The 13,550-nt window shown below is 36.2% G+C and overlaps 2 protein-coding genes across 2 annotated transcripts; both read left to right on the plus strand.

Moving 5' to 3' along the window:
• The first annotated feature begins 5,766 nt into the window (after positions 1–5,766).
• LOC106766404 (17.4 kDa class I heat shock protein-like) lies at positions 5,767–6,449 on the plus strand. The gene has a single exon (XM_022782864.1). It carries the CDS (start codon positions 5,905–5,907, stop codon positions 6,304–6,306), a length of 402 nt encoding a protein of 133 aa, XP_022638585.1. The 5' UTR covers positions 5,767–5,904; the 3' UTR covers positions 6,307–6,449.
• Positions 6,450–7,048: 599 nt separating this feature from the next.
• Positions 7,049–7,701, plus strand: LOC106769253 (18.5 kDa class I heat shock protein). The gene has a single exon (XM_014654790.2). The coding sequence runs from the start codon at positions 7,117–7,119 to the stop codon at positions 7,597–7,599; it is 483 nt and encodes a 160-aa protein (XP_014510276.1). The 5' UTR covers positions 7,049–7,116; the 3' UTR covers positions 7,600–7,701.
• The last annotated feature ends 5,849 nt before the right edge of the window (positions 7,702–13,550 follow it).

Below are 13,550 nucleotides of genomic sequence, written 5' to 3' on the forward strand. Positions count from 1 at the left end.
CAAGCATTCCGGAATCCATAAGTAAGTCTAAGCAATACTTGCGTTGACAAAGTGAAATCCCCTTTGAAGAGTGAGCCACTTCAATTCCTAGGAAGTACTTGAGTTTTCCTAAATCCTTGATATGAAAATTGCTGTGAAGAATATGTTTAATGTGGTTGATTTCTTGAACAGAGTTACCAATTAGCACAATATCATCCACATATATTATCAAGGCAGTAAAATCTGAACCATGATTTTTGGTGAAGAGACTATGATCAGCATGTGCTTGTTTATAACCACATGTTACCAACAAATTAGATAACTTTTTCATACCATTTCCTGCTTGATTGCTTCAGCCCATAGAGTGATTTGCGCAATTTGCAGCTTTGACTAGAACGGTATCCTGATAATCCCGATGGCATCTCCATGTAGACATCCTCCACAAGGTTTCCATGTAGGAAAGCATTACTGACATCTAATTGTTGGATGTGCCAGTGGTTGACAGAAGCTAAGGCAAGGATTATACGAACAATGGTCATTTTGACGACTGGGAGAATGTTTCGAAATAATCGATGCCTTCAATTTGTGAATACCCCTTTGCTACCAATCGCGCTTTGTAGCGCTCTATGCTTCCATCGGGCAACCTCTTGATTTTATATACCCACTTGCAACCTATGGGTCAAACAGAGGGAGGAGTCTCAACCACATCCCAAGTATGATTCAACTCGAGGGCCTTGATCTCACATTGCATGGCATCACGCCAACACTGTAGCTTCACTGCTTCATAGAAACTGGCGGGTTCATGCTCAGAAGATATGGCCATGAGAAAACGATGATGTGAAGGGGAGATATTGGTGTATGAGATAAAACGTTGAATCGGATGTGAACATCTTGTGGATGATTGTGCAGACTTAAGGGAAGGAAGCTTGTATTGATATTCAGAAAGGTATGAAGGAGGATGGGTGTCACGTTCTGAACGGCGCGGTGGTGGCACAACAATTGGGGTTGGCGTGTGGCTGTTTTGAATTTCTGGTGAAATGGAATTAGGGTTGGAGGTTGTGGTTTCAGGGAAAAGGGAGAAACTTCGTTCTGGTGAGGGTGAAGGCGTGTTTGGGTTAGGGCGTTGAGTTTCTGGGGGTTTTCTAGGTGGTGTGGATTGAGAGTCTGGGTTTGGTTCTATGGTTAAGGTATGTTGGGTTATAGGTGTAGAGAGTGAGGGAGAAGTGTGGAAAGGAAAAACTGTTTCGTGAAAAACAACATTTCTAGAAATGAAGATTTCTCTTGTGTTAATGTCTAGAATAACATATCCTTTTGTGCCATTTTGTAAACCCAAAAAAACACCTTTTCTAGATCGAGGTTCAAATTTATGAATTTGATTGTGAGTGGATGCATAACATAAACAACCAAAGATTTTGATCATGGAGAAATTGGGCGGAGCTTTATTTAGAAGTTCAAAAGGTGTTTTATATGAAATGATGGGTGAGGGAACACGGTTAATGATAAAAACAACATGTTTGATAGCATAAGACCAAAAATTTGATGGGATTTTGGATTGAAACATGAGGGCCCTAGCAACATTGAGAATATGTTGATGTTTGCGTTCCACTCTCCCATTTTGTTGGGGTGTGTAAACACAACTAGTTTGATGTATACTTCCTTTAGAATTGAAAAGATCTTTTAGAAAAAATTTCGGTCCATTGTCGGATCGAATACATTTAATTGTGGTTTCAAATTGGTTTTCAACCAAGTTAATAAAATTTTGTATATGCATTCTCACTTCACCTTTTGATTTTAAGAGAACAACCCATGTGTATCTACTAAAATCATCAAGTATAGTGAGAAAATACTTGTGCCCATGAATANATGTTTTGGAAAAGGGGCCCCAAATATCCATATGAATCAATTCAAAAATTTTAGAACCTCTACTAGAGCTAGGAGAATAAGNCAATTTCTTTTGTTTAGCTAAATNANAAATGTNACAGATTTCATGAGAATCCTTTGAAATAAAAGGAAATTGTTGATTCAAGGNATTAAGNCGGCTACTAGATAAGTGTCCTAATCTAAAATGCCAAAGGTTGGAGTTATTGATGGTGGTNGTAGTATTNTTGGTAGNTGGGTTCCTTTCCTTTCCGATTGTNAAATGAAAAAGTCCTTCCTTTAAGTTACCTGAACCAATCATCCTCAATGTGTTCATGTCCTGTATTTGACAAACAATATTAGAGAACTCATTTGAAAAAATTATACGGCAAGGAGCANTAGTTAATAATTTAGGAAGAGATAATAAATTGAAAATAAAATTTGGAACAAGAAGAACATCATGAATAATGAAATCTAGAGAAAATTGGATGCTTCCAGATATATGGGCCTCAACAGTAGACCCATTTGGTAGATTGATGTTTAATGGTTGGATTTCAGAATACTCAAAAAAATGTTCTAATGAAGTTGTGATGTGGTCGGTGGCTCCGGAATCAATTACCCATGGTGTGGTGTGTGAAAAATTATTGAGTGTGTGTGCGGTGTTAATGGAAATAAACCTACTGCCAAGACCAGAGGTGTGAGATTGGTTTGGGTTTGAGTGAGATAGGTTGGCCCTTGAAGGGGTTTCAGAGTTTCCCCCACCAGATCCAGAAGCTTTGTTGAGAAGGCTCATTAGTTGTTGGAATTGGGCCGTAGTAATGTGAAGACCTTGGCCCAGAGTTGAAACATCTTTTCTTTCTCCTTCATGAATTAGGGCTGGCGCAACATCTGAAGAGGAAGATGCAGTAACATTATTCACGTTGCCTCCGCCGGTTGCGCCGCTGCTACCAAAGGTGTTCCTATTGTTGAAAGGGCATGGTTTTCCTGGATATTTGGGATGTCCAGGAGGATAGCCAAACTTGGTATAACACACATCACTGCTATGTCCAACACGATCACAATGGGTGCACTTTGTCGGGTTGATGTTGTTTTTCTGGAAGCACAAATCAATATTGTGTCCGAGGCGGCCACAAAATTCACATTTACGAGTTGGTTTTGTCCCCCCTTGCTGTGGATTGTCTCGACCTTTACCAGAGATGACATTGATGAAGGGATTGGTTTCCATGGAAGAAGATGGGTGATGTTGTTGGCGTTCATGTTGGATGATCATGGAGAAAACACGATTAGCAGAGGGGAGAGGGTCAAGTAATAAGATTTGTGAGCGAACCATGGCAAATCGATCGTCGAGCCCTTTCAAAAAAGGGATGATGAAGTCCTGTGAATGGTAGGTGTGAGCAGAGCAAGAACAAGGGGTCAGAGTTCGGTAGTTGTCCAGCTCTTCCCAGAGTGATTTCAGATGGGTGTTGAAGTCGGTGACGGAGAGCGCACCTTGTTTGAGCGAATAAATTTCTTCCTGTAACTCAGCGACTCGAAGCAAATCGCCTTGAGAAAAACGCTCGCGGAGGTCAATCCAGACATCAATAGCTCGTTCGAAAAATACAACACTTTGAGCGATTGAAGGAGAAAGGGAATTGAGGATCCATGACATTAAGAGAGTGTTACAGCGCTCCCAAGAGGGGTATAAGGGATCAGTGGTTGCTGGGATGGGGATGTTGCCATTGAGGAAACCCATCTTGTTTTTAGAGATGAGGGCCATTCGGAAGGAACGATACCATGACTGAAAGTTGTTGGCTGAAAGAGGTGGGGAAACCACGACAGATGAAGGGCTTTCACTTGGGTGTATGTAGAAGGGGTTGAAAGGATTTTGGTTGGGATCAACAAAGTGAGGAGGAGGTAGAATATTTTCGTCCTCATTTCCAGAGGAGCCTGAATCGGCCATGAAAGAGGTAAGCTAGAAAAGCTTGAACCTTTAGAGTGCTCTTGATACCATAACAAAAACCATAACAGTAAATAGAAGAAAGATAATCTGCATAAAATTCAGTCTGTCAATTTCATTCACAAAATGAATACATCATATATATATACTCTGTGCAAAAGGAATGGGTGTGACCTAAAAGTATATTTTGTACTACCCTATTAACAACTCATTGTTTTCTAGAATGTCCACTAAAACAGAAAAATATTCCTCTGCTATGCTACCATTCTGTTATATTGATTACGTGGTATTCAAATCAGATTTATATTCTATTAATAAGCAATGTTCCCAATAAGCATTGAAATATATGGTTAACTTAAAAACGATTAAAATTATTTTTCGACATTAATTTTAGAATCCTTATATCAATAGAAGAAAAGAATTCATTATATGATTTAGAATTTTTGTTGTATCTCTATATATGGTAACATTTTTAGTTATTATCATGTTGTGTATGTAAAATTCATATCCATTTTAATATAAGGTTAAAAGCTCTTTTTGGTCCCAATTTTGGTTGGGAAAATTCGTTTTGGTCCCTGTGTTGATTTTGTGTTCAATTTGGTCCCAAAGAACGAATTTAATGTTCAATTTGGTCCATTTCAGTAACTCCGTTAAAATTCTTAACGACAACGTGTCCAGATGTGCAACTGCTGAGTGAGGTGTCATTTCTTTGCTGACTGGGAGTCCTTTTTAGCCGTTAGAATTTTTTAAATTGAATTTCTTAATCAGGGTTTTTATTTTGGGAATAAATTGAAGAGGGTGGATTCTAAATTAGGGTTTTCATTTCCCAATCTTCTTCCCAGTTTTACTACAATTTTGAAGGATGGCAACCTGACACAGAAGCATCTATCTCAAGCTTTCAACAATCCCACCTTCCCAAGAAAATGATAAACCCACAAAAGTGTAAAGAGTAAGAGAGATGAAGAAACAGGAAACCCTAAAAAAAAGCATCTTTATCAATGGGCTAAGCCGAAAGTCCAGCCTCACATCTTCACGATTTCTGGGTTTTGTTGTAGGTACCATTGCGAGGAGACGAACTCGCAAGGTTGAACAGTGGCTCAATTTAGGGTTCCATGGAAATTGGGATTTTCTGATTTATGGGTTTGCAGGTGATGAAGATGAATGTGCGAGATGATGGGGGTTCTGCTTGTGCCGCTATGCAGATTTCTCTTATCAAGATGTGATGTAGATGGAGGTTGCAAGGCTAACGATGGAGCTTCTTGAAGATGGCCATGGAAAATTCTCTATCGCGATGAAGATGGTGAGGGCACAATTTTGGTGGCGCTTTATGAAGGACAACGGCGATGCTAGGTGGCTGATGGCAAGGTGGGTAAGGTTTTGCCCAGTGGTGGTGGAGGTTGTAGGGGAAGAAGAAGAAGAACGAGGAGGCTGTTAAGATCTAGTGAAGAAGAAAACTATGAACCAGTGAAAAAGATATAAAAAAAAATCAAAATAACTTTAAATGCCACTGACCACTCCATGTCACCCAATAAATGACACCTCACTCAGCAGTTGCACATCTGGACACGTTGCCGTTAACAATTTTAACGGAGTTACTGAAAAGGATTTGATTGAACATAAAATTCGTTCTTTAGAACGAAATTGAACACAAAATCAACATAGAGACCATTTCGAATTTTTCCAACCAAAACTGGAACTAAAAAGAGCTTTTAACCTTAATATAATGGTTGTTATGTATATAAAATACACGACAATTCTCGTCACCTTTATAGTGTAGGTCTTCTTTTTTATAGGAAAAAGTTTTTTTTAATATTTTTTTTAATAACTTTTTGATAATGTATGATAGTGTAATTTCAAATATTTTTTTAAATATAAATTCAAACAAACTAATAAAATAAAATAATAAAATGATGACAGACACGTTATTGTTAAAAAGTTATTAAAAAGAAGTTTTGCAAATATCATTCTACTTTTTTATATTATGTACAGAAAATGATGTCCACATGCAAAATTCCACCGTAAAGATTGGCGAAGAATTCTCGTCACCTTTGGAAACGGTTTAATACAGTGCAAAACTACTCTGAAACCAAATAATTTTTTTGTTCTCTTTCTGTCTCTTTCTGATAAAGAATATGTCGATGGTTCCAAAAGCGAACCCCTTCGAGGACTCCCCTTTCACGGCGCTTTCCACCTCCGGCCTTTCCGGGCACGGGTCGTTTGGTAGCGGGCAGTTCAAGTGGGAGGAGACGGCGGAGGCGCACGTGCTGAAGGGCGAGGTGCCGGGGCTGAGGAGGGAGGAAATGAAGGTGGAGATAGAAAACGGAACAGTGCTTCAGGTGAGCGGAGAGAGGGTGGTGGAAACAGAAGAAGACAGCGACGCCTGCCACAGCCTCCACCGCGGAATCTCGAAGTTCAAAAAGTGTTTCACGATCCCTCCCCACACCCAACCCGATGACATGATGGCCTCCATGGAAAACGGCGTTCTCACCATCACTCTGCCCAAGCTCAACCCTCCCATCGCCATCTCCAACTGATAACATAACAACAATTCTTATCCTATCTACTCTCTTCTCTTCATATGTAATATCCCTTGCAGTAAATACACAAAGAAATCTTCATATTTGTTTTCAATGAGATATATATAAAAAATAAAAATAGAAAGATTTGCATTTTTTTAAGTTTCTTATACTGAATAACCCTTATTTTAATTTTAAACACATTGGCTTTTGTTTTCATACGTCCCAGACATTTTCCAATTTTTCAAACATTAAATAATTGTTAGCACAAATATTTTATGCTAGTAATAATTAAGATATCTCATTTTTATTTCATAACTTATAGTTCTTTATAACAACTTATTTTTTATGTATAATAAACAACGTGAAGAAACAAATAGTTTTTACAAAAAAAAATTACAGAATCTATTCATTTTATTTTATATTCTTTTACTCATTCAATAAAACAAAAATTTAATTAAGTTTTTTTTCACTTTTTTGAAGGGTTTTTTCTTCCTTTCTCTTCCGAATTAGATAACTCTGATATTGGGCCTGGGCTTTTATTGGTTTTTCTGTACTGTGGGCCTTAAGTAGTTCATATCCATAAGTACGTGGAAACAAACAGTTATGTCTGAAAAAGACCAGAACCTTCTCAATCATGCTGGGTAAATATAGAATTTTGTAGAATAATCTGAAAGAGGTAAAACCACACCAAAGTGAAACCAGAATTTTCTAGAACATACTACATTATCCTTTCACTTCCTATAAATACTGCACCAGTTCCTCCGCATATCATCAAATCACAAAAGAATAATCTGCTTACCCTTTCACTAAATCTCCCAACTCAAGATGTCACTGATTCCAAGTTTGTTCGGTGGGCGAAGGAGCAACGTCTTCGATCCATTCTCTCTGGATGTATGGGATCCCTTCAAGGATTTTCCTTTCCCCAATTCTCTTTCTTCTTCCTTCCCTGAATCTGCTCGGGAAAATTCTGCATTTGTGAGCACTCGTGTGGATTGGAAAGAGACTCCGGAGGCACACGTGTTCAAGGCTGACATTCCGGGACTGAAGAAGGAGGAAGTGAAGGTGGAGATAGAAGATGATAAGGTTCTTCAGATAAGCGGAGAGAGGAACTTTGAGAAGGAAGATAAGAACGACACGTGGCATCGCGTGGAGCGTAGCAGTGGAAAGTTTATGAGGAGGTTCAGATTGCCTGAGAATGCAAAAGTGGATAAAGTGAAGGCTTCAATGGAGAATGGTGTTCTTACTGTCACTGTTCCGAAAGAAGAGATTAAGAAGGCTGATGTCAAAGCCATTGAAATTTCTGGTTAAGTTTACTTTGTTACTTTGTTGGAAATATGAGAATGTTGTGTTGTTGATGCTATAAAGATGTTGTTAATGGCTGTTCAGAAATAAAATTTCCGTTTGATCAAATGTTTTGGTAATTGTTTTTTTGCAGAAGAATGTGGAACATCAAATGCAGAAGAAATATTAAAACAAATACTAAGTTTGATTTCAATTTTACTATCTCATACATTTCTAAAATATGATAACTTAAAAGAATTTTTAATATGAACTTTAATAAAATGATATTTAATTTCAAATATTTACCAGTAAAATGTTTTGGAATATTAAATTACATTTTCAGTTAGGTTGATAGTACTAATGTTATTAAATTTAAAAGGAATGTGATCTAGTTTTAAGTCACAATCACGTTGCTTCAACCTTAAAATTTGAGTGTAAATGTAATTATATAATTTTTTTATATTATACCATAAAATTAAACTTCCAAATAAATGATTAAGTTTACAAATAACAAATTTGAATAAGAAAACCAACAAGATTTAGAAATGTATTACGTGATCTCACAAGTCAACATATATATTTCCTGTTAAATACTTTAAAAAAAGAATTGAATTGTAATATTCAAGAATTTGGAAAATTTTGCAACGATACGTTCATTCAGATAAAATTCATATTTAGCAAATATAAGGTTTAAAATACTTTTCAAAACATGTTTTCATAAAGTTCTCATTTTTAAATTGATAATATGAAATATAAAAATATAAGAATAAAGAGAGATTGAGATAAATTGATACAAAATGATAACGGTGGTGAAGCAGTGTCGTTTAACGAACAACAATTGAGAAATCATGGTTGTTTCTGTTGTGTTTTTGGATTTGTAGTGAAAAATTCGCGATTGGCAGTTTCAGAGGGATGCTTGGTGGTAATTTTTTTTGTTGTGTTTTTGGATTTGTAGGTCTGGTGAAAAAAAAAAAAAAACTCAGCGATTGGCAGTGATAATTTTTAGTATGCAGGTTTGGTGGCGATTTCGTGGTGACGATTTTAATGGAGTTGATGTGTGATTCACGTGACAGCCATGAAGAAGATGATGAAGTAGATTCTCATACGAGAAGTAGATGTGTGATTCTGGATTTTGTGGTTTGATTTTCTGCAGGTTGTTTGCAATTGACGAAGGAGGAAAGTGACAGAGGACTTGCGATGACCATAGAAGTTCACGACGAAGGTTGAGGGGACGACTGCCAGGATGGCGGTGGCGGCGCATAGTAGCTAGGGTATAGAAATTAAGGTTTCTGTTAAGAAGGTATAGATGACGTGGCAGGAGGCGTGAGGTGGTATGTTCTGGTTGGTTAACCTGTGCCACGTCGTAATTAAAAGACATCTCAACATTCCACATCACAAGAAAGTTAACGTCTTCTACAGTAATTAACCACAATGCTATTATTGACTCAATTTTACCAAAGAGGAATCCAATTAAGAACTTTCATAATACAAGGACTCAATTGATACCAATATGCAGAAATAGAAACCTCCAAATACATTAAACCTTAAAACAACGGAGATCAATTTAAAACTTTCTGATCAATGTGAAAATCAAACAAACAATAAGTTTAAAAATATATAAGTATGGTTTAAACTTTAAAGGATTTTTTCAATTGATTAAATTTAAAAATTGAAAGATATCAAACGCGACAACCCAATTTTATTTCCACCAAGTTCAAATATGTACAAAAGAGAACGGTCAAGGTAAGATATTACATAATTAGCTGCTTAGGCAAACAAAAAAAAATTAAAACTAAGTTTAAACTTCTTTGCTCTCAATTTTCTCATCACCTTTATTTTCAACTTTAACTTCACCATACATGTCTACAAAAGGGATGTTAGGATTATCTTTAGCCACCTATTTAATGAGTAGGATACACTAAAAAAATTCTTAAAATTATCAACAAAAATAACTTTATCGATAAATTTAAATTATTGACAAATTAATAGATGAATTTTGAAATTAGAATTATAAATAAATTTTACTGATAAAAAAATCTATCAATAATGCATATTTCATTTATCGATAGATTTTATCAACAAAAAGTTTATCGGTGCATGCAATATTAAAATCTGTTGGTAAAATCTATTGATAATTTAAAATAGTTATTATTGAAAAATTTATCTATTGATAAATCTATCGATAAAAAGAACAACATATTTCTAATCCAAAAAGCCTAATAGGTGCGTAAATGATAGAAATGGAGGTGTAAAAATGCGTCCAAGCTTCTTTATCTTCATTTCCTCTTTAAACCCAAATCCATTATTCTTTAAACTAAGAAACCTTTAGGGTTTCTTCTCTATCTGGACACAAAAGAGTTAAGTCTTCTTCAATTTCATTTCCTCTTTACAAACAATTATCAAAGGTATCGTCAGAGGAGGAAAGGAGAAGCGTGTCTCGCTTACCACCAAAGCATTCCTACGAACTCACCACTATTGTTGTGACAATTTAGAAAAATGATGCACATCATCACACTGCTCAAGTCGTTGAGAACCACCCAGATCAAAACTTTTGTGCCCACCAGAAGCATTCAAGACTAACAAACCTCCTTCGTCATAATCATTGTTCCATGGCAACCACCGCACCCCTACTCACTATCGAGACACTATTACAAACCACAAGTCCTCCATGCTGTCGCGATCAAACGAGAACTCACTGTAAGAGTCATCCTGCACAAATAAACAAAATGAAACCCTAAAAAAAAAAAGAAGAAGAAGGAGAAGTAAGAAAGAAGGTGAACCAGATCGTGGTATTTAGTGATGAAATTTATTAACAGATATTTTTTGGTAACTATTGATAGATTTTTCCTTCGGTAATTACTCATGAATTTTTTCTTTTGTAATTACTAAAGAATATAAATTTACGTCGGTAAATATGATCACTACATTTTCATCAAAGAATTTCGATCCATCATAAATTTGTCAAAAAAAAAAAATATTATTGACGGAATTTTTAGGTTTGTGGAAGACTTTTTTCACCATTAGTAATGCTTTTTTTTAGTGATATTCTTGATCAAGACTAAGGATTTCTGATAAACATCCTTACCAACATTAAAACACTCATTATCTACATGCATACCATAAAAAGCATAACTTGTCGCAAAGCGTATTGAAATCCCAACTCATGTTCAACAACCATGTAGGATTTCAAGATCATCATTAGCAATCTTCAAATCCTTTAAAGAGTGGGACACCTCAACCAAATCTTCTGAAGTCTTCTTTCCTTTTTGCTCTGCTTCCAAGCATCTAGCCTCCAAGACTTCCTATTCCTTTGAGCTTGGGTAAATTACTTATAGAGATCCTCAATCTCAGAAGGCAATGTACCTTTGTCCTCGGTCACGACCAACATTTTTTATTTCAAAGTGGCAACTTTAGCCTTAAGTCTCTCAATAACTCCACTTTAGCAAGCTTATGTCCAATATGTCTGCCAATCACCAAAGCCCTTGACTGATGCTCCATGAAAGCTTTTATCAAGTAAGAGGGAGGAGGTGATAACATTGGCCTCACGATGAAAGATGGTAATATGATACCATAAAATATCTTGATGTCCGTTTCCATCAATCGAGAATAATATTTGTCCTCATCCAAACGAGGATGGTTTGGGAAAGAATGCTGAAATGAACTCATCCATTGATGGGTCTTTTTCTTCCTTTTCTTCTCATTATGTGAAGGAGGTTAGGAACTCTTAATAGTTGTAACTAATTTAAGCATAATTGGGGGATCGGTTTGATGGTTAAAGGTCTCCACTCCTTTGCTACGAGTCTTAAGCCGATTGAGAAGAATATGGAAACTACTATTCTAACTTGGAGAATAGGTCAAGTTAATATGTGACCTAATAAAGACAAAAGAGAAACATGTACCAAGCATGTCCGTTCATGAATGTGAAGCATTTAATACAGCTACAAGTAAGAAGTCATTGAGGAAGAATGTCTAAAAGGCTAAGAATCCTACAGTCTTCAACCATTATCATTGATCTTGACTAGTCATCATAGTGAAAAGGACAATGAGTTCTAAAAAAAAGAAATTTAGGTTTATCATCATCAAAGAAATAAGAGCAACTAAGGGATTTACAGAACTTTAAAGAGGACTTTTTGATGTTTTTAAAAGAGGAAGTATATGGGACAAAAATACATGTTTTTGGTTGACCAAACAAAGACAACCAACTATCAGATCTTTTGGTCGAGTACTATAGTGGTTTAAAAACACATGGGGAGAAGGGTTCAACTTCAACGAACTACATAATATCAGAATGCTTACAATGCAACCCAAGCATTAGGTTGAAGTTGTGTAAGGTTAACATTCAAAATATGTAACACACCCATGGACATGTCATCATTAGGATATCCTTCTTGACCATGACAAACATTATTCACTTAACCTAATTGATCCAGGGACACAATATCATGCAAACTGTGTTTATCCAATATTAGCTAGTCATTATCAAAATAAAGGATAGAGGATGACCTTTTATACTTTTAGAAATACTCATGCACACCACTATTGACCCAATCATACCCAACACGAAAAAAGATGTTTTTTAACACCTCTTCTGAGAAAGATGTATTGACACTACTAGAATTATCAGGTGAAACAATCAAGGACACCTTTACATTACAAAAACCATGTTATATAGTGAAAGTTATTTTGCGTCTACAAATTGACATGATTTGGAATCATCTGCTCAACTATCAAAAAATGACAAAAATTGTGAAGGTTTAAATTCTTGACTTAAAACATTTATATCCTCTTAGATTATAATATTTTTTCCTTTCCTTCCCACTTTTTTTACATCTCTTCCCTCTTAAGATTTTACAATTAAATTTTTTCCCTAATTCCAAAAACATCTATACCTCAAAACTTTTTTGACTCTTCTTCGCTACTCTCAAATTTTCCACTCCCTTCTTTCCCCTCAAAATTTTGCACTTGTCCTTCCCTCTCAAAACGTCTCAAAATGACCCCATTCCCTTTCTTCCTTTCTTTTTTGTTCTTCTATTTTGTTTTCTACGAGTCTTTAGTTTCGAATTAGGATTCCCCTAAGAGTTTCCATGGGAGTCTTCGCATCGTATGCAGCTCTGACGGCAAACAAAAAACCAATCAACATTCCGACGACATCGAGTTTCTCACTGACTCCTCCTATGAACTTTAACGGAAGTTCGTCCAAGCCGCTCTTACCGTTGACTCCTCCAGCGACGTTCAGTCCTCTTACTCTCTTGTATTATTGTATAGCTTGCTTCGAAATGATAGTTAGGATTTTGTTATGCTATTTGTACCGTACGGCCTCCTGGACCGCCTCGGCCGACCGTTCAGGTCGACCATCCAAGCCGACCATCCAAGCTGACCGACCATCATACCAACTACATTGGCCAACCATATAGTTAGATTATAAATGATAATAACTCATTAAAGCCCCTAATGGAGGTTAAGATGTAATTGGGTCATCATCAGACCCACAAAAGGTAAAAGCCTACAATAGTACAATAAAGAGAAATGGCATCGGTTCTTTTTGCTTATAGGTATCGGTACTACAACCGATGCATATCCAAGCGAAGTAAAAAGATGAGCTTTTATGTTTCGGGTTATGAACCGAGCCAAAAGGATTCATATTCTGTCTCAGTTCACAGATAACCGGGGCAGTATAGTGTTTTTAATTTTTTTAATTTCAATCGATTGGAATTCATCAATGCTCACTACAAAATGCTTTGAAGCTTCGATTTTTACGTCTAAGGGTGCCAAAGATCTCAGATATTCATCTTGGTTCAGAATCAGGGCAAGATTTNATTTTTAAAAAGCTTCGATTTTTACCAAAGATCTCAGATATTCATCCAGGTTCAGAATCAGGGCAAGATTTGATTTTTAAAAAGCTTTGATTTTTACCAAAGATCTCAGATGTTCATCCTGGTTCAGAATCAGGGCAAAATTTGATTTTTAAAAAGCTTTGA

This window comes from Vigna radiata, chromosome 7, assembly GCF_000741045.1.
Source record: "Vigna radiata var. radiata cultivar VC1973A chromosome 7, Vradiata_ver6, whole genome shotgun sequence".
In the NCBI taxonomy this organism is placed as follows: Eukaryota; Viridiplantae; Streptophyta; class Magnoliopsida; order Fabales; family Fabaceae; genus Vigna; species Vigna radiata.

Bases quoted from the DNA above. Each gene is read 5' to 3' on its own strand.
- LOC106769253 (XM_014654790.2), top strand. From the start codon at position 7,117: ATGTCACTGATTCCAAGTTTGTTCGGTGGGCGAAGGAGCAACGTCTTC.
- LOC106766404 (XM_022782864.1), top strand. From the start codon at position 5,905: ATGTCGATGGTTCCAAAAGCGAACCCCTTCGAGGACTCCCCTTTCACG.